Here is a 19,488-nt window from a genome sequence, read left to right on the forward strand (position 1 = left end):
TTTTTTTTCCTCCCTCTCCTACGCCTCACTCTCCCTCCCTCCCTTCCCCTGGTCGAAAACTAGCATCCTCGTCCCCAGCAAAGAACCATGTCGTTTGTCGAAACTAGCTTTAGCAAATAGCCAACGTTGCCGTTGCCGCTCGTGTTCCTTGTCGACAGGTAAACATCGTTTTTTTCCATAGTTTCTCCCTTTTCCCTCCCTTTTAAATGCTTTTTTTTTTTTTTGTAATTTCTTTCATTTTCTCAACAATTAAATATATATATATATATACTAGCAGTGGATCTACGTGCGATGCACGTTTGCCCTGTGTTAGATTATTCTAAAATATAAACATCTAGTGTAGAAGAAGAGAAATTAATGATAAGGTCTATGAAGATAACATAATTAATTGTTTAAGCAAATTATAATTGTTTAAAGTCTCTGATAATAGATTTAGACAGACTATATGTTTAAGCAAGTCAGGAAAGTGAATATTACATAATTGTTTTTTTGGTACTAAAAGTAAAGTCTGAAACAACTAAATATTACATAAAGTAAAGTCTGAAACGACTAAATATTACATAATTGTTTCTTTTGGTACTAAAAGTAAAGTTTGAAACAACTGAATATTACATAATGGATTCAAAGTGGTGTGTTCTCCTCATTCACAGTATTGTTCTCCTCATTCGCAGCATTTATGGAGAGAACGTTGAAGTTTTTGTGACGTTGTTTTTGGAGTTGATCTAAATCTGCACCCAATTGTATGATCCATTTTTTTGTTGAACATAATTTTGCAATATTTTGGATATACGGTAAATGTTCCTGTATGGTGAATAAATTTAATGTAAAATATATTTTTAATAACTTCCTATTTGAATATCTAAAATTAAAATTTTTTAAAATATAAATTGGAATTTGAATAAGTTGGTTACCTCTCCTGTATGTTCCATTAGTTCGATTGCTGTGCAACCTAGAGCTTCTTCTGCGATTTTACCGAACATGACAGCTCCTAGTCGTCCATTACCATCGTCAACTTCGATGTAAGCTCGACAGCTATATAAACAAACTATATTTTTTAGTCTGAATGATTAAGCAATAATTTAAATATAATATAAAATTGATTAAAGGAACATTTACGACGTAAAATATGAATATAAGATGTATACCGTGGTTGTGCATTACTCATGTATTTGCAATGATAACATTGAAATTTTTCATTTTGTTCATATCCAGTCCCCTTTTTACATCCAATGCAGGACATGTAGAAGAATATTTGATGGAGATCAACCACACAAATAGTTGCTTTAATCCAAAATTTTGCTTTCTGCATTAATTTTGCAACAGATATATATTTTTAGTGGTTGTAAATAATATGTAGTCTTAAGATAAGGTTAGAAATGTACCGTCATCGGCTGTAATGATTTAAGAAAACCAGCAAGATCATCAAGCTTAATTATGTCTTTCATGTCAACATTTGATGTCGATGCTGATGCTGATGCCGTTGTGTGATGTAGATTTTTTTCGACGATTTCTTCAAGCAGTGCATGGTTTAGCATTGTCCTAAATATTTTTAGAATAATTTAAAATGAATGAGAGAAATAATGGAGGAAAAGATATAGTAGGTACAAATTGTATATGTATATAATAAAGTAAGAAAGAATTACCATTGACATAATGGAGTTGCAGCAGGGATGACAGGATTTAAGGTAAATATACTTGTTGGTTGAGACGAAAGAGAGAGACCTATATTATAAAGAAAAGATATTTGTTAGTAGATAATAACATTCTATTTTTAATAAATGTTGATATTATAAGTTGTGTGATATACCATTGTATGAACCAACTTTTATACGTGTTGCGAGTAGAGTTGGCTTAGCTTCAATAATATCAGAGATTGTTCGGCATTCACCATCCACAAATCGACTCCACATAGTCAACCATATGGGCATTAGGCTGTAAATTTTAGGAGAAAATATTTAAAAGTGTAGCATGATGAAATAGTATTGAAAATAAGTTAATTAAAGAATTTATAAATATCACATATATAGTTGAGAAATCTTTTTTACCTCTGGTCGATAACATATATTTCTTGAATTTTTGTTGGCCCATGTTTTGAGGTAATTTCTCTAGGAGGTTTCATGTATATTGCGATCGCCAGAATAGCTGTCCAATTATGTAAAAAAAAAAATTGTGAAAACTGAATAAGAATATCAAGATGTACGTTAAATATATCGATGTGATATTTACCTATTTCAGTTCTAGTGTCTTTGTACTCATGCAGATTGGTGAATGGGATAATATCATATTCTGGTGGTTGTAATTCCACTTCGTTATCTTGAATGTTTTCGATGATTGTTCTTGAATTTAAGATCCACTGGTATTCATGCGCTTCAATTCTATGCCTGGGATCTAAAGGCTTAACATAAGCATTACTGATGTAGTAAGACCGGAAGATGTGCAACATGTCATTACGTAGGTCTATATCTTTGCCGAAAATTGTTGCTTGTAGTCGGTTGCCCTGCATAATATTGTATAAATGAATAGTTATTTCTATTCTATTGATTGTAAAATAGTATTTATTAAATATATATAAGATTTAATCTGAGAATATAGTTAGAATGAATCTATGCTGTAAGGGGAAAACATATTTATTTTGGATATATCATGTGAAGGAATATAATATAAATATTAAGTATATTTTTGCAAGAATGATAATGATATCAATGTTACCTCAGGGTCTATCAATGTCAGATTTTGATATTTTGTCGGTGAATGTTGTGCAGTACGTTTGGGAGATTTGTCTGACACAATCATCTTGATGCTCCAATTTTTTGTACTTGGAGTAATGTCTTTGATTGAGGTATAGATAGTCCGCATGTTGAAGCCTACTTATAAATGAAGAGAAAAAAAATATTAGTTTAAACAATTGAATTTAAATAAGACAATTTCAATAATAGAAAAACAGGAAGTTCTGAAAATTACATAATGGAAAAACAAATTGTATTTAATTGAGAGGTATATATTGAAATTTGATTACTTACAGAAGTTTATGATGGATATGCTAGTGTTAATAATTCTTTATAAACAATATTATTTGTTTCAGCTTCTTCACAATCTTGAGTTGATACTGGTCTTATAAGAACCTTTACTGAAGCAGAAGTCTTGGCTCTTGATAGTGCTACATAGAGTTGGCCATGACAAAATACAGGTTGAGGCAAGTATACACCAACAAAATCTAATGTCTGTCCTTGTGCTTTATTTATTGTCATTGCAAAACTTAATCTGATAGGAAATTGTGTTCTTTTGAATGGAAAACCACTATTGTCATCTGCATTTGGCAAGAAAGGAATTCTTGGTATGAAAACTCTTTTTCCGGTGTGGTGACCAACTGCAATTTCAGCATCAATGATATTTCGTTCAAAGTTGCGACAAATAAGACGTGTTCCATTGCATAAACCTTCTGAAGGATTGACATTTCTGAGTAACATGATGGGACAATTTTTTTTTAATAACAGCTCATGAGGTGGAAGTCCATTTGGTGTCAATGTATTTAAAAAATCCTCCATGATTCCTTGTTCTGATGTATCAATCGTTTCATCGAAGCTATAGTATTGTGTAACTGTACCAGGAAATCTTTGAATAAGTATTGTATTTATCTCATCGACAGAGTTGTTCTTTGGTGTCAAGATAGCTCGATTTGTCATTTCGGATAAATTTTCTGAATAGCTGCCAATATCTTGGAAGACTGCATCGATCAGATCATCTAAAGACTCCACATCATTTCTGTAAGGAATGAGCATTTCATTGGGAATTTTGATCTTATTCTCAATTGTGATTGGTGTTGTTCCATTTCCGACCTGAAGTAAATAATTTGAGAAGTTTGGATCGAATCTTGCTCGCATATTCTCACTCAACCTAATCTTAGTTAAAGTAGACCACAAATATGACGATGCTAAACTGGCATTAACTTCTTCTTGTCTTGTGCCTTTCCGAATCACAGGTAAGACTTGACGAAAATCTCCACCGAATACGATAATTTTTCCACCAAATGGTAATCTTGAATCAGTTATGTCTCGTAACATTTTATCCAATGCTTGCATACATTCTTTTCTAGACATAGGTGCTTCATCCCATATGATTAGCTTTGCAAGACGTAACAATTTGGCAAGAGCACTTTGTTTGCTTACACAACAAGTACTATTTTTGTCAAGATCTAATGGAATTTTGAAGCGTGAATGGGCTGTTCGACCTCCAGGTAAAATAGATGCAGCAACACCAGACGATGCAGTTGCAAGAGCAATTAAGTTTCTTGATCTTACTGTAGCGAGAAGTGCTTTATATAAGAATGTTTTCCCTGTTCCGCCCGGACCATCAATAAAAAATGCAGCAGATTCATTTAGAAGGACTTTCTGTAAAATTGATTCATATGCGTGTTGTTGTTCAGAATTAAGACTCATCGAAGCCATAAGATCTTCTTCTGGTATTGAAACTGCAAATTCATCATCTATTTCTCTAGCTTCAGTTTCGTTCTGATCAAAAGAGACATCATGTTCTATTAAGTGAAACATGTTTATGTCTTTTCCCATCGATTCAAGTGTAGAAGAGATGCTTCGTAAGACTTTTGTCCTAATATCTGCTGATGTTGCAACACTTGTTTGGAAATCACTTGACATATCTTGTTCAAAATATTCCCAAAGTTCTCTAGGATTTGTTGGATTACAGTATACTAAAATTGTTGCAAATAGCCGTCTTAAACTGTGTGGTATTTGGTATAAGGAAGCCTCTTGCATACAATCTTGCAAACTGGTATCTCTTTGTAACAAACCATGTAATGTAGCTGCTTCACGAAAGGTTGGTGCAGTGACGTTGCCAACTGTTTTGATGTGGTCAAATGATAAAGGGCCTCTTATATGATTTAACAATATCCGTAAGTAATACCTTTCACCTTCGAATGGACTTGCTGTAACAATGCGGCCTATAACAGTTTTCTTCTTTCTTGGAGTCCATATTTTGTGTTGTTGGTTCCAAACAAAAGCTTCAGGAAATTCTTTGTACAGTAGTTTTCGTGCATTTTCATTAGTTTGATTTGTTGAAAAGAATTCAGTCAACATTGATTTTGCCGTAAAATCAGATCTCAGAATATTGTTAAGGTTGTCATGTGCATGAAAAGCTACCAGATGTTGATCTTCAAGATGTAGATGTAAACTGTAAACTGATGGATGCATTTCATTAAGAATAAAACCGTATATTCTCCACATAGCTTCTGGTGGAGCGATCCATCTGGCTGATTGAAATTGTTGGATTTCATCTATATCTTGGATGTTTTGTCCAGGAATCAAGTTGAAAGCAACACGATCATGACCTTTATAAATGTACTTATAAAGGTATTTGACTGCTTTGATTGTTGAGCAAATTTCTACATTCAAGTGACAATCAAATTTTGCGAGGAGATATGGATTATGTGGAACAACCCAACGGTTATCTAAATCTGTACCTCTGACTTTGACAGTCATTCCATTATCACAACGTTTGTACTGTGGAAAACAATCGATTCCAACGGTTGTGTTAGGTACAAAACCTTTTGGAAAGTGGTTTTTACAACTGCCATTTGCTTTCATACACACATTGTTCGGATTCAGTACTCCACAGGGGCCATGCATCATATGTCTTTTTACTGTCTTGTGCAAATGTAGATTTTTTTCTCTGTCAGGTATTTCTGCTGATACAATTTCATCAAAAGATTCTGGAGTATAGATTTTCCAATCTCTTTGTAGTATGATCAAGAAATGTGCATGTGGTAGTCCTCTTTTTTGATGTTCAATGACGTATACGTATGCTGAAACTTTCCCAAATATCTCCCGTTTGAATAATTCATCCTTCAGTTCTTCTAATTTTGCTCTAAAGATACGTGCAATCAAATCAGGACGATTTTGTGCTTCTTCTTGTGGACCCAATTCATCTAAAATTTCTTTCCAACTTGGGTTGCATGTCATGGTTAAAAAGATGTCCGGTTTTCCAAAGCGTTGGACTAAAGCCATTGCTTCCATATATCTCTTACGCATATCTCTTGGACCTCCAATAAAAGAAGAAGGCAGAATGATGCGTTTACCAACTTTAGAAGCATTGCTTTGTCCAATTGATAGACTGTCAACAATTCCTTGATATACTTCAGATCGAATCTCTTGTTGCTTATTACGAAAATAATCCAATCTTGACGTCTCAATTTTTACGTACATATCAACAACAAACTGCTGTAGTAAACGGCCCGAGAATAGTAAAATAGATTTTGTATTTTTCCTAATTTGAAGTTTGTAGCAATAGTACTCGCGACATGAGACAACCTGTTGTTTTCTGTTTTTTTTCAGCACTGTAAGATAATAAATTTAATAAATTAGAAATGTAACATTGTTATATTAGAACAATTAAAAGTTAAAAGAAGAATTATTATTTTAACCTTCTTGTTCCTTTATAAGCAGTTGTTCTGCTGATACTGATTGTTGAGGGTCGACTGATGCTCTTGTTACTTGTTGTGGTAGTCTATCACCTTTCTTTATTCTTAATATTCCTTGGTGCCAACCAGTATCACCAAAAGGAAATAACAATGGATACTGCAGTGGATCATAACAGCCAAAATAGTATTGGACTATATGACTTCCACCTGCATGATTGAATACCACAATATTTCGTCCTGTCAAATGTTCTGAATCATCATCTTCAATCCAAATAACTGCTACTTGAGAAGCTGACGGAGTGTTAAAAAGACGCTGATCCAAACCCACATCTGATCTAATATGAATTTTGTGATTTTCCAAATTGGGCAGATCTCCAAGAGTTCGAAAAAATGTTGAGTATGGATTAACATGAAGAATATCCATAAGTTGAGCAACAGTTGATGAATCCAATCTTCCAATGTCATAAATACGATTGTCCAATTCATGTTCGGTATCATAAAAATATAATTGTAGATATGAAGGATGTCCATCCAAAGGAGTCAAATCATTAATATAATGATAGATTTGACCTTGAGCTCGAAATGTGTAAATACCTTTGTTCCTTCTACACAAATCTCTATCAAATTTAACTCCAAATGATGTGAAAGCAAATTTGTTATTGTATGTGCGAACATACGTAAGAAAGTTGGTTGATTCAACTGTGTTGGAAGTAAACAAATGGTAAAGTTGTTCTGGAACATCATTTGTAGTTAAAGAGATTGTTCCATCGGCACAACAAAAACCTTTTGTTTCATGTTGAAATCTTTTTGCTTCACAAAATTTACAGAATGGTACTGATGGTAAGAGAGTTGCCTCAAATGGCACTGTTTGTAATATTTTCCTATGACCAGCTGATTGTTGATGTTGATTTCCTATGGAAGAAAGATGAATCATAAAAGTGAGGTAAATGTTTAAAGTTGCTATAGTTTCAAATGGTGGTATCATTGAATGAAGTTGTATATAAGAAAGGAAAAGAAGGAAAAGAAATACGATTTAATTTTATACATCTTTCTTACCCCGAAATAGAGATTTTGTTGATGTAATTTCAACTGTGTTTATTTCCTGATAGAGTGCTCCAGAACTACCAATATTAGAGCTATAATCGAATTGTTCAACGGAGGATATATCACTGGTTCCAGCTCCGGCACGAAAAGTGCGTTGTCTTTTTGTACAATATGGCCTGACTTCTTCATTATTGTGTACGGATTCTATATGATCTCCCAACACATTTGTTTCGTCCTCAACGATTGGTTGGGAGAAAAATTGTTCTTCATGTTGAGTAGTATCATTCGTAAAATTCCTTTGTTGTAGATGTTTTTCTTTCTTTTTTTGTCGTATATGTTCTCTTTCTTCTAAAGAAAGAGTCTCATATAAATTGTTTATCTTAGAATGTTTTGTAGTACCTTGGGAATCATTTTAAACAAGAATCAAAGTTATAAGAATATCGAAGAATTAATTAATCATATAATGATAAATTTGTACTAATTTATTAATATAAGCTTACCACTTTTCATTTATATATGGAATGAAATAATTCTTCTCGATAACTGGATAAAAGAGAAACTCATAATGATGCAAATTGAAAAACCTTTTTAATCTAAGTATGTATTCCAACAGAATAAAACAACCTATTGAAAAAGATATATTTATAACATTGTTGGTTACCTTGGTAGTCTTGATAAAAGACTAAAATAACTCAGTCAACTCAGCAAATTTAACGAAGCTGTAAAAAAGAGATAATGAAAATTAGAAATAAACCACCAATAGATATAGAAAATATATAATTGTTATAGCATGAATTGCTGATGAAGAAAGTAGAAATAAAAAACTTACAGTTAAATTAAATATTTAAACAAATAAAAGGAAACAACAAATTTTGAAATTCATGAAAATGTTATATTTTGTTTGCAAGTTTTTATATATATTTTTTGTCTCAAGTTTTTGTCAAATTCTTTAATTAAATTTTTGATTTTTAATAATTTCAACATTTTAGTAATAGATTATGTATAATTATATGGGTAAAACTGTAATCAGAATAAATTATGAGGTTTTTAATTTAGATATAAATAGCAAAAGGAAATAAAATTTGCTTAGTAGTAAAATAATAGTAAAAGAAGTATAATTATATAATTATAATTTAAAAATATTTTAACAAACTTTATTATTAATATTCATAAAATTTTTATTTCATTATGTTCTTGAAGCATATTTTAAAATACAAGTTTATGCACAATATTAATTTTATTGAATGTGTACTTTATTTTATTAAATTATTTAATTAAATTTTTGATTTTTAAAAATTTCAATATTTTACTAATTGATTATGTATAATTATATGAGTAAAACTGTAAATATTGATGTAAGTATTTACATATAGAACTAAATTTGTCGGTAGAATTTCTTGTCTCAAGTTTATATTACTGTTGAGATAAAGTAATGAACAGTAAATTTGTAACATTATATTACTTTCATTAATACCACTACTAAAATTTCATTTTTTAAAATCTAATAATTATTTAATCAGAAAGTATATCTTTATTATTTACAAACTTTATTATTAATATTCAAAAAATTTTTATTTCATTTGTTCTTGAAGAAATATAAGTTTGTGCACAATATTATTTTTATTGAATGTATACTCTATTTTATCAAATTATTTAAATAAATTTTGGATTTTTTGAAATTTCAATATTTTACTAATTGATTATATATTTATGAAATTATTTAAATAAATTTTGGATTTTTTAAAATTTCAATATTTTATTAATTGATTATGTATAATTATATGGGTAAAACTGTAAATATTAATGTAAGTATTTACATATAGAACTAAATTTGTCGGTAGAATTTTATGAGTAATTTTATAACAATTTTTAAATTTTAATATTTTAACAAACTTTATTATTAATATTCATAAAATTTTTATTTCATTATGTTCTTGAAGCATATTTTAAAATACAAGTTTATGCACAATATTAATCTTATTGAATGTGTACTTTATTTTATTAAATTATTTAATTAAATTTTTGATTTTTAAAAATTTCAATATTTTACTAATTGATTATGTATAATTATATGAGTAAAACTGTAAATATTGATGTAAGTATTTACATTTAGAACTAAATTTGTCGGTAGAATTTCTTGTCTCAAGTTTATATATATAAAAACTTTCATTAATACCACTACTAAAATTTCATTTTTTAAAATCTAATAATTATTTAATCAGAAAGTATATCTTTATTATTTACAAACTTTATTATTAATATTCAAAAAATTTTTATTTCATTTGTTCTTGAAGAAATATAAGTTTGTGCACAATATTATTTTTATTGAATGTATACTCTATTTTATCAAATTATTTAAATAAATTTTGGATTTTTTGAAATTTCAATATTTTACTAATTGATTATGTATTTATGAAATTATTTAAATAAATTTTGGATTTTTTAAAATTTCAATATTTTACTAATTGATTATGTATAATTATATGGGTAAAACTGTAAATATTAATGTAAGTATTTACATATAGAACTAAATTTGTCGGTAGAATTTTATGAGTAATTTTATAACAATTTTTAAATTTTAATTCAACTATAAATAGTAAAAGGAAAACAAATTGTTTAGTAATAAAATAATAGCAGAAGAGGTATGATTAATATTCATAAAATGTTTATTTCATTTTGTTCTTGAAGCATATTTTAAAATAGAAGTTGTAAAATTCAATCATAATATTCAATGACTCAAGGAGCATTGAAAAAATTCAGAATATTTTATTTTTATATTATTCTCACATTTTTCATTATTAAAGTAAATCTCTTTTATTTTGAAAATTCTAAAGATATTATAATGATAGAAAATCATTTAGATAAAAAGATTTTAGTTAATTAAAAATATTATAAGATTTAAATTATATTAAAAACTCTAATTATTTACACGATTTTAATTTTTTAAAATATTTAATGAAATTCTATCATTTATTTTACTGTTTAGAACTATTTATTACTGTAATTGTTTATTATTATTCACGAGTAATGTTTAGTACTGTTTATTATTGTATCACATACTACAGGACTGTTAATTACTATTTATACTGGTTAGTAGTATTTATTATAAAAAAATCTTCATTACCTTTTAACACTCTACATTTCATATTATTTTTAATTTTTATTATTTTTTTATCAAATATTTATTATATGTATAATATTTATTATAAAATTTTTATTTCATTTTGTTCTTGAAGCATATTTTAAAATATAAGTTTATGCACAATATTGATTTTATTGAATGTATACTCTATTTTATCAAATTATTTAATTAAATTTTCGATTTTTAAAAATTTTAATATTGTACTAATTGATTATGTATAATTATATGGGTAAAACTGTAAAAATTGATGTAAGTATTTACATATAGAAGTAAATTTGTCGGTAGAATTTTATGAGTAATTTTATAACAATTTTTAAATTTTTTTTTTCTATAAACATGCATATGTAACTAATAAGATATAACATTTAAATATGTTGGAATAACATTTATTTTGAAATTATAATTTAATACAGCTCAAAGTTCAAACAGAATAAATATTGAATAAATGATATTAAATAAATAATTTAAAAGATTCTAAAATCGGAGAAGCAAAATAAACTATTTCAGTTATCAGTTCACAATATGAAATTAAAAAGTTAAAAGATTCATACTTTTGATATTTTTATATGAGCAGCTAGTTGTTGAGATATTTTGTTTCCACTTTCAATTTCATGGAGCTCAACCTATATAAAAAATTCAACAATATAAAATTTTAGTAAGAACAAAAGTAGAGTTGTAAAAAAAAAAAAAAAAAATTTACTATTATTTAATATTTTCAGATGGAAAATTGTAAATAATACAACATATAAATAGTTAATCATTTATTTGATTTCGGAAACAATTTATTTTGAAAGCAGTTTCTCTCTCTCCTACGCGATTCCGGAGCTCGGCTCCTCTCCTCCAGCGAAGCCCGTTGCCGGCGAGCGCCGGCCATCATCACCGCCTACACCGGCGTGTTCCCCTCACGCCGATGAGCATCCCCGGCACCACCAATGTTCCTCACGCGCAGCCATGCTTCTCCTCCGTGGAAAGAGAACCGAAATGGGTTTCTCCCATTTATGTGGTTTTCTGCCGCCGTACGCGGCCACCGGAGGGCACGACCACCACCGAGGAGTCCCCCTCAAGGTGGCGATCATCCCACCCACCTTCGAAGGCCGCCACGCGCAGCCCTCCGTCTCCCCCACGGAAACCGAACGAAAATGGGTTTCACCCATTTGTTTCATGTCACGCCGCCGTACGTCGCCACCGAAGCTCACGGCCACCACCGAGGAGTCCCCCTCAAGGCGGCGACCATCGCACCCACCTTCGGAGTCCCCCACGCGCAGCCCTTCGTCTCCCTCCGTCTCCCCCACTCAAAGGCACACGGACAAACAGAAAATTATATTGGAGAATCAGAAAAGGGAAAAACAAAGTTAGAGGTGAAATATAAGTGAACGGCGTACCAACGGCGAGAAGAAATCTCAGGAGCACGGAAAAATTTTTTCTTCGAGTTGAGTTTGGGAATTGTTCTGTAAATGTGAATTGTGTATAGATTAGATGAGATATTTCATCTCTTATATGTGAATATTAGATATTTTACTTAGATATTTTTAGTCTGTAAACGGTGCTAACCGAACGAAGAGGAAGAGGAAGGGAAACACTGAAATTCGAACTGAATTTCAAAACGGAACGAGAAAAGCGAACTGGAAAAAAAAAACGGTGCCACTGTTCACTACTGTTCATCTTTATACGTGCTTTTAAGATAAGGAAGATATATATAGAGAGAGAGAGAGAGAGCAAGCTAGGGGTAGAGGGTTGTCGATGATGTTGTCTGTGCAGTTGACGACATCGTTTGTGCTATCGGCGATTAGTGAACCACAATTTGTTTGGAGGGGCTCCGAGAAAGAAAATGGTGAGGGGGACTGGACGTGGGAAAGTGAAAGAATAAATTAATTTAAAAAAAAAAAACATAGGCACGTCAATTTGTGTGATGCTTTTGTGTCTCTAGTGCTTTTCAAAATTTATTATAATCGACTATAAATTAGAAAGTGAAAAATTATGGATATTTTCTTTGATTAAATAAGGGTTGAGATTAGAACTCAGATGAGTAAATATCATATAATTAATCCTTTCTGAGTTTTCATAAATTTCTTTTAATATTTATCGTCTAATTTAATTCACATTTCACATTATGAAAACGAAAAATCATAATAGGACATGCTGATCAGTTGTTTGCCATAGCCTAATCTCTTGGATCTTGGACTACAGCAATAACCTCGTAATTAGCTTTCATAGTGAAGGTTCCTTAACATCGAATATATAAAATATTACTATAATTTGGAATCTGTTTTGATAATTGTTTAAAGAGAAATGATACTTGCAGTCGTGAGTGTATAAGGGCCGTGCAGTCACTTTAAAAAATATGAATAAATATAGAATCCACATAAAAATAAATTAATTTTTTAATAGTAGACACCACTCTTTTTCAAAATAACTGTATAATATTTATGTATTTTACGACTATATATAACATTATTCTTATTTAATTATCTTCTTATACTAAAGTAATGCAACTTGAGGCAGTGCTGCAGCCTGCACGTACAGAAATTTTTGCCTACTGCCCCTTTCTCTCTTTGAAGTGGAATGCATTGGGAAGAGGTTGTGCAAGATTAATAATCCCTTTTGACTTATTCCAATTTAAATAATGTTTTACGACTGATGAATATCTTTGTAGTGGCTATTGTAATGTTGTCTGACAAAGATAAGACTATGTTGTCATTTATTTAATTTAATGGCAATATTGTGTGTTAATGACGTATTTTGTATACTTGGGCTAAATTTCAATGACTCGGATTAAAATTTTTCTACCTACAATTAAAGAGACGAAAGTGGGCTCAATGGTAGTCTGAGGAGTCTTGGATGCTAAAATCAATACTTCTTCTAGTTAGGAGAATTAGAGAGTTTAGAGAGGATTATTTGTACATGGAGTTGGCTTTTATATGAGGTATTAGGGGAACATCATATACTCTGTGTTAGGGGTTAACGTCATGCCCACAGTTGCCATAGTCATGGCCTTTAATACGGCGTGGCTCTCTGGGTGGTGTTGTGACGGTAGGTAATCAGTCCGGTCTCCCCATCGTCAGAGAATGGAGGATTGTTTGTGTTTTCTGTTTCCTTGTCGATGTAAATATTTTAATGTTAGGTGTCATAGGAGAGTGTCAGGGTCGACGCATCAAATCTGTCCCCCCGACTTGTTTCCCGTGCCGTGTAACCCCTTTCTTCTAATACAACTTACGGGTTGGGTTCCATTGATGATTCGTGGGCTATAAGAGAGGAGCAATTTGGGCCAAGATGGGCTTCAATATCTTGCCCAGGCCCAACCTAATGGGTCGGTATCCCCTCCATAGTGAACAAATAATTCTTCCTAATTTGAAGACAAATTCATGTATCGAATTAACAGTGTGAATAACAAGGCTCAGCTCTTTCAATTGGACAGACATATCAATATGAAAAATTATCCTTTTAATCTAAGGGTACATATCGAGCCCTGGTCTCTGAAATTAATGCGAAAATTAAAGGGGCTGTTGAAGATATTTAAGAACACTACATACAAAAGAGAAAACAAGGGCTAACTCCAATCTTCAATGTTTTACATTTTCCATCACAATTGATCCAAACGGGTATATTTTGACCTTTCTAGCTATTATTAAGATTCTGTGATTCCAATTGTGTCAAGTTGTCTGATTTTTTTACTATTTTAATTATTGGAATTGGATGGAAATTGTTAATTATGGGCTCTTAACCATTTAAATGTAAATTATGTAATGTGTATTTTTATGTGCAAATACAGATGATATACGTTTAACCAAATAAAAACAAAGAAGAGTGGTTTAAACTTTAAAGTCAAATATAATTAAAAAGCAATGGAAAAAGTTTGATTAGATTTAGAATTAAATATGAATGAGACGTAGAAGAGAAATTTTAAGTGGGAAGGTGGTGGTGGTGGTGGTGAGATTTTTTTGAGCGAGTGAATGCTAGAGTCCGTCGTTTTAGTGGAGATTTAGCCATGGATTTGGTTCCGAAGCCAACTTCCTAAGCCAAAACCCGAGAGGACGGTATGTATGTGTGTTTTGTGGGGTTTGAAGGATCGAGAAAGACGTACCCAATTCCAAGCTTACCTTTTTTCTGCACTTCGCAAATACCCAAGGTCTCTCTCTCTCTCTCTCTCTCTGTGCTATGGTCTTGGCTTTTCTTTTTTTTTCTTTCTATTGGTTAGTTTATTTTATCTTATATCAATTTTATTTTCAGTTTATCTGGCACACAGTGGTAGTGAATCTTTGATATGCTTGCATGTGGACTCTGGAGGTTCGGAGTGGATTTTAGTTTTCCTGTTTGGGTTGAAATGATGGATTTCTTCTTTTGGGTAAAAGTTACACGTGATGTTAGTCTATGGGTTAGCGTTGTTTTGGGGTGTGAAATTTCGTTGTCTCGCTTTTTGTTCTGAAGTTTTCAAATGTACTCTTGAGTGTTGAATACATCCCACAGTTTCCAATATGAGGTGGAGGTTTTCTGGTTATAAATGTGGACTGCTAATTTAAAGGAAGTTATTCAGATTTTATACGAATTGGCTGTTTTTCTTTGCTTTCAGTTTCCTATCTAGATATTTTTATACGCATGTCTTTGCACTCCAATAAAGTTGATTCAAGGTTTTTATGTTCCGTAAGCAAGATCTGCTTGGTCAATTGGCACTACGCTTTGATATCTCTAATTCTGAATTTTACTTCTATCTAAGTCTAGTTTTTGTTTTCTTCAGTTGGCATGCTTAAATTTGTGCATTGACTAATCGTTATCATTAAATAGATTCTCCATCTCTATGTTCACTTGTCAGTCATGCAGAATCTGTGTCCATACGATATTAGTTCGTGCAATAGATCATGTGGACTTATTTGGTTTTTTTTATTGATTTCAATGTAAATGTTTTTTTTTTTTAAGATTTCAATGTGAATGTTTAAAAAATGTTGTAAGAGTGACGGAAAGCAGGGCAGCTTGGAAGTGATATATATGTTGCGTCTGAATGTTTTATGAACGTGCGAATTGGTACTATAGTTTAGAAGTTCATGGCACATTTTTTAGGTATTTGAGTTGGGTTCTTCTAGTTAGTTTAATTGCCAAAATGTTACGATGAGAGCAAGTTGATCTAAGAAATTATGTTTACTTCTTTAACGAAGTCAAGTCTCTTTCTCTAGTTTTTATAGTCTATTTGAATTTCAATTCCTTAGTTTGAATGTCCCAATTTTCAGTATATCCATAGGAAAATCTAATTTGTATATGTGTGTACTAAAACACTTACATAGACAGACACATGCACACATCCACACACAAAGGGTAGCAACTTTTGGGTGCTATTGTCTACAACTCAAATAATAGTAACCTCGTTGCAGCTTGTATTTAAACATGTGGTTTTCGATGAGTAGAGAAGCTAAAAACAAGTTCATGTTTTCCTCTTTTACAGTTTAAAAAAATCTAGTAAATTTCTCATCATAGTTCTTAAATGCTCTGAGCAGTAGTTCGAGCCAATGCAGAACTTGTGTAAGAAAGAATCTAGTATAAGTGTTTCACATTCAGCATCCCTGTACTTTGTTGGTTGTCCATCATGGGGGAATTCTGCTGAATCATATGTCGAGCAATCATCTAGACCCAGAAGTTTAAGCTTGAAGATGGGAGTTCCACCACAACACTGCCATAACACCAAGCAATTGAATTTTCAATTCCAAGACCAGGATTCGTCCTCAACTCAATCAACTGGTGAATCTTATCCTGCAGTGGTTAGTATGCAGGAAAGCTATGCTTGTGGACAAGGAATAGTTTCACCACAATCAGGTAAAATATTGATTCCTTTTGTTTCTGTTTTTATTTTATTTTAAGATATACATCTTTGTTCTATGTAAGTACCCAATCTTCCTGGGAATGCTTTAATCCTTCAATGTGTATCTTCTGTCTTCATGTGAGTTACCTTACCATTTTGACATTCTGAAACAAACAGGAAAGGGATGTAGTTGAACTGGATATATAAAAGAGACTTGCAGATCATGCAGTGTATTGCCAATTGTCATTAGATATAAAACATTCATACCACCACACTATTATTCTATCATTTCTTCCACTCAATCTGTCAAATGTTATAAAGGTGGTCTAAGTTGACTTACCACCCTATATATTACAAAGACCTCCCTTGACAACATTTATGGGTTCACCCTCAACAATAATGGGTTTACTGCACCTGTCTTACTAGGTGATGGTTGAATCTCATTTAGTGGTTCTCATGCTTCCGCAGGATGTATTGAAACTAAGGGGAAGCTTGTTGGAGGTATCATCAAATCTGCCTCACCAATTGGTGCTCAGGATTTTTTCTTCTTGCCTTCACAGAATGATTACAACCAATCAGTTGTAAGTTGATGCCTCTGTTTAGATAGTTGTGAGGGGAGATGTGGATCTCTACATGTTCTATGTTTCCTGTTTCAGGCTCACATTCCATTCCCCCATGCTGATCCATATTTTGGTGGTTTATTGTCTGCTGCTTATGGTTCACAATCTATCGTAAGTACCTCAGTAAGTGTAACTCCCCCCCTCTCCCCCCCTTTCTCCATCTTTCAAGAGCTCGTTTCCACTTTATTTGCATTGGTCATGGAGATAGAACCTGCCAAATAGCCAGCAGCAGGGGCATGTTGCTCCTTGAATAATTAGTTTAAACTAATTGTCAAAAAAATAGTTAGTTTAAACTAAAATGATTATTGGCCCTCAATTTCCCAAACATTTTGAATCAGTTTTTTTGGTTTTAGTATTTCCGGTATTTATACATATATATTGGCTGTAAACACTACTTTGTGGTTAGCATGTGACATTAAAATCATTAGGTTATGCTATATAAATCAATCCCAAGGGCCAACCTATTTACTTAAAAGCATAACAAATATGTAAGTAGTTGATGCTAATTTGCTTCACCTCTGAGAATCCCAGAACACAAGACATCCTGGGGGAATTTGCAGATGTTGTGTCGTGCTAAAAAAATCCTGAATCATATACAGAAATTTACTTTTATTGCACACATTAAAATATTCATGTTTTTTAAACTATATGATTTTGTCCTTTCCCATTCCTTTATTTTTTATTATTATTATTATTTTTTTCTGCCGGGGTTGTCCTTATTATCTCTGCTGAAATTCTTGAAGTGCAACAAACATATTGCTGGCCTTCTGCAGTCTTCCACATGATTGAATGTTTGTAAAGTGGGTCTATGAAGGACTTTTCCATTTTATATGCTTTCTTACCCTTTTTATTTTTATTTTCATATCGCCTTTGCTTTTATTATTTTCTACTTTCCTCGTCTTAATGATTACTTTTTAGTAGGAAAGTTTCTCCTCTCCTGTCTATCAAATGCTAATTTTTAATGATGTCTGTACTTTGAAAGTTTGAAGGCATGGATGACACCTAACGAAGCAAGGATATTTCAACGTCATTCATTTTTCCAACGAGATGGGAAGAAATTGTGACATTTGCTGGATATTATATTATTTTTTTTATAAGTAAAAAAGAATTGCTGGATGTTATATTATATATCTTCTGCGGTTTCAAACCTACTGTTCCTGATATGCGGTTGATGTCATGAGCTGTTTCAAGTTGTGGATTATACCACGCGGTATGATTGATTACAGACTGATTGCTGATTCATCGATGACCTGTAAAATTGCATCATTTCTGGTTTGTCACTGCATGAAGATGTGTTTTCTTTGCGACTCCATGAGATATTTTTTGCTAAAATGCCCGCAGATTCATCATCCCCAAATCATAGGGATGACCCCAACTCGAGTGCCCCTACCTCTCGATCTTACAGAGGATGAACCCATTTATGTCAATTCAAAACAGTACCATGCAATTCTCAGACGGAGACAGTATCGAGCTAAGCTTGAAGCTCAGAACAAACTCATCAAAGATCGGAAGGTATGCGTGTTTTTTGTTTTCCCACTCCTTTAAATATTATTTGCAGTGCATAAAACTTCGTATGGACATCTATCTAAAACTGACAAACAATTGTTCTCTATGTAATGCCATCATGAAAACATGCACAGCCGTATCTTCATGAATCTCGGCATCTTCATGCATTAAAGAGGGCTAGAGGATCTGGTGGACGTTTTCTCAACACAAAGAAGCTCCAAGAAGATGCATCCATTGCCTCTTGCTCTGATGTGATAAGTGCCTCCAACAGTGACAACATCTTGCAGCCACCAGAATTTAGGTTCAATTGTTATCCTTCTCCTGTTGGTGGGACCATGCGAGGTCATTCAGTTGATATGCATGGTGGTGGTGGTGGTGGTAAGCAGCACCTACACCTTCCTTCCACCCTCCAATGAGAGATGTGGCAAACCACGCACATCCAGCAGTCTCTGTTCCATTTTTGGAGGTGGCTGCTGGAAGGGAAGTCATCCTTGGCTATTTTACTTTTTTCTGTTTTACTGCTTGTCACCTAAGCTTGTCAAAAAACAAAACATAAACCGTTATTGGCTATGTACCATTTTCGCATCGGGGCGTACAAGCACCTTAAGACTAATGTTATCATGTTAAGTAGGTGATTGTTGATACTTGATAGTAACATATTTGCTCCTTTGAGCATGACATAATGGGAGAAAAAATGAACTGACTATGGAAGCCTACTTTTTCATTATAGTTGGGAATGCTAGTTGTTCAGATTCACATCATTCCCTCACTAACAAGCTACTTGGAAATTCTAAATTGTTGTAACTCTTCCTGAACCTTCTTGCCGACCAGACCTGATCTGGTGCAACTGTGCTGCCTGTTTCTAAGACCAAAAGATATAAATCAACTTGTGTGGAGTTTTAAGGTGGAGATACCACGGTTGGTTGTTTTAATACGTGTTAGTTGTATTGATCAACCTTGG

The 19,488-nt window shown here is 32.3% G+C and overlaps 2 protein-coding genes across 4 annotated transcripts; one reads left to right on the forward strand and one right to left on the reverse strand.

Moving 5' to 3' along the window:
* Window positions 1-24: 24 nt before the first annotated feature.
* On the forward strand, window positions 25-19,231 carry LOC109005309 (nuclear transcription factor Y subunit A-3-like). 3 transcript variants are annotated; one of them, XM_018984172.2, is made up of 6 exons: window positions 25-158; window positions 16,100-16,415; window positions 16,870-16,982; window positions 17,058-17,144; window positions 18,363-18,533; window positions 18,662-19,231. In XM_018984172.2, exons 2-6 carry the CDS (start codon window positions 16,112-16,114, stop codon window positions 18,941-18,943), a joined length of 957 nt encoding a protein of 318 aa, XP_018839717.2. In that variant the 5' UTR covers window positions 25-158; window positions 16,100-16,111; the 3' UTR covers window positions 18,944-19,231. The 3 variants fall into 3 exon arrangements, with proteins under 3 accessions (XP_018839717.2, XP_018839715.2, XP_018839718.2); XM_018984170.2 differs by lacking the exon at window positions 25-158 and adding an exon at window positions 14,517-14,742; XM_018984173.2 differs by lacking the exon at window positions 25-158 and adding an exon at window positions 14,517-14,742 and having other exon boundaries at window positions 17,058-17,132.
* Window positions 1,640-5,492, reverse strand: LOC118344044. Its single transcript, XM_035683794.1, has 4 exons — window positions 3,296-5,492; window positions 2,710-2,864; window positions 2,227-2,497; window positions 1,640-1,722 (listed from the first exon to the last, which is right to left on the reverse strand). The coding sequence occupies exons 1-4, from the start codon at window positions 5,490-5,492 to the stop codon at window positions 1,640-1,642; spliced, it is 2,706 nt and encodes a 901-aa protein (XP_035539687.1).
* Window positions 19,232-19,488: the final 257 nt, after the last annotated feature.

Source organism: Juglans regia, chromosome 12 (assembly GCF_001411555.2).
Source record: "Juglans regia cultivar Chandler chromosome 12, Walnut 2.0, whole genome shotgun sequence".
Lineage (NCBI taxonomy): Eukaryota > Viridiplantae > Streptophyta > Magnoliopsida > Fagales > Juglandaceae > Juglans > Juglans regia.

Excerpts from the sequence above, each read along its gene's own strand:
- LOC118344044 (XM_035683794.1), bottom strand. The coding sequence starts at position 5,492 with ATGACTGTCAAAGTCAGAGGTACAGATTTAGATAACCGTTGGGTTGTT. Across the intron at positions 2,865-3,295 it reads AAATGCAGATGACAATAGTG|GCTTCAACATGCGGACTATC; the intron begins GTTTTCCATTCA and ends ATTTATAAGTAG. Across the intron at positions 1,723-2,226 it reads AGACACTAGAACTGAAATAG|GTCTCTCTCTTTCGTCTCAA; the intron begins GTAAATATCACA and ends TTTATAATATAG.
- LOC109005309 (XM_018984172.2), top strand. The coding sequence starts at position 16,112 with ATGCAGAACTTGTGTAAGAAAGAATCTAGTATAAGTGTTTCACATTCA. Across the intron at positions 16,983-17,057 it reads ATGATTACAACCAATCAGTT|GCTCACATTCCATTCCCCCA; the intron begins GTAAGTTGATGC and ends TTCCTGTTTCAG. Across the intron at positions 18,534-18,661 it reads AACTCATCAAAGATCGGAAG|CCGTATCTTCATGAATCTCG; the intron begins GTATGCGTGTTT and ends AAACATGCACAG.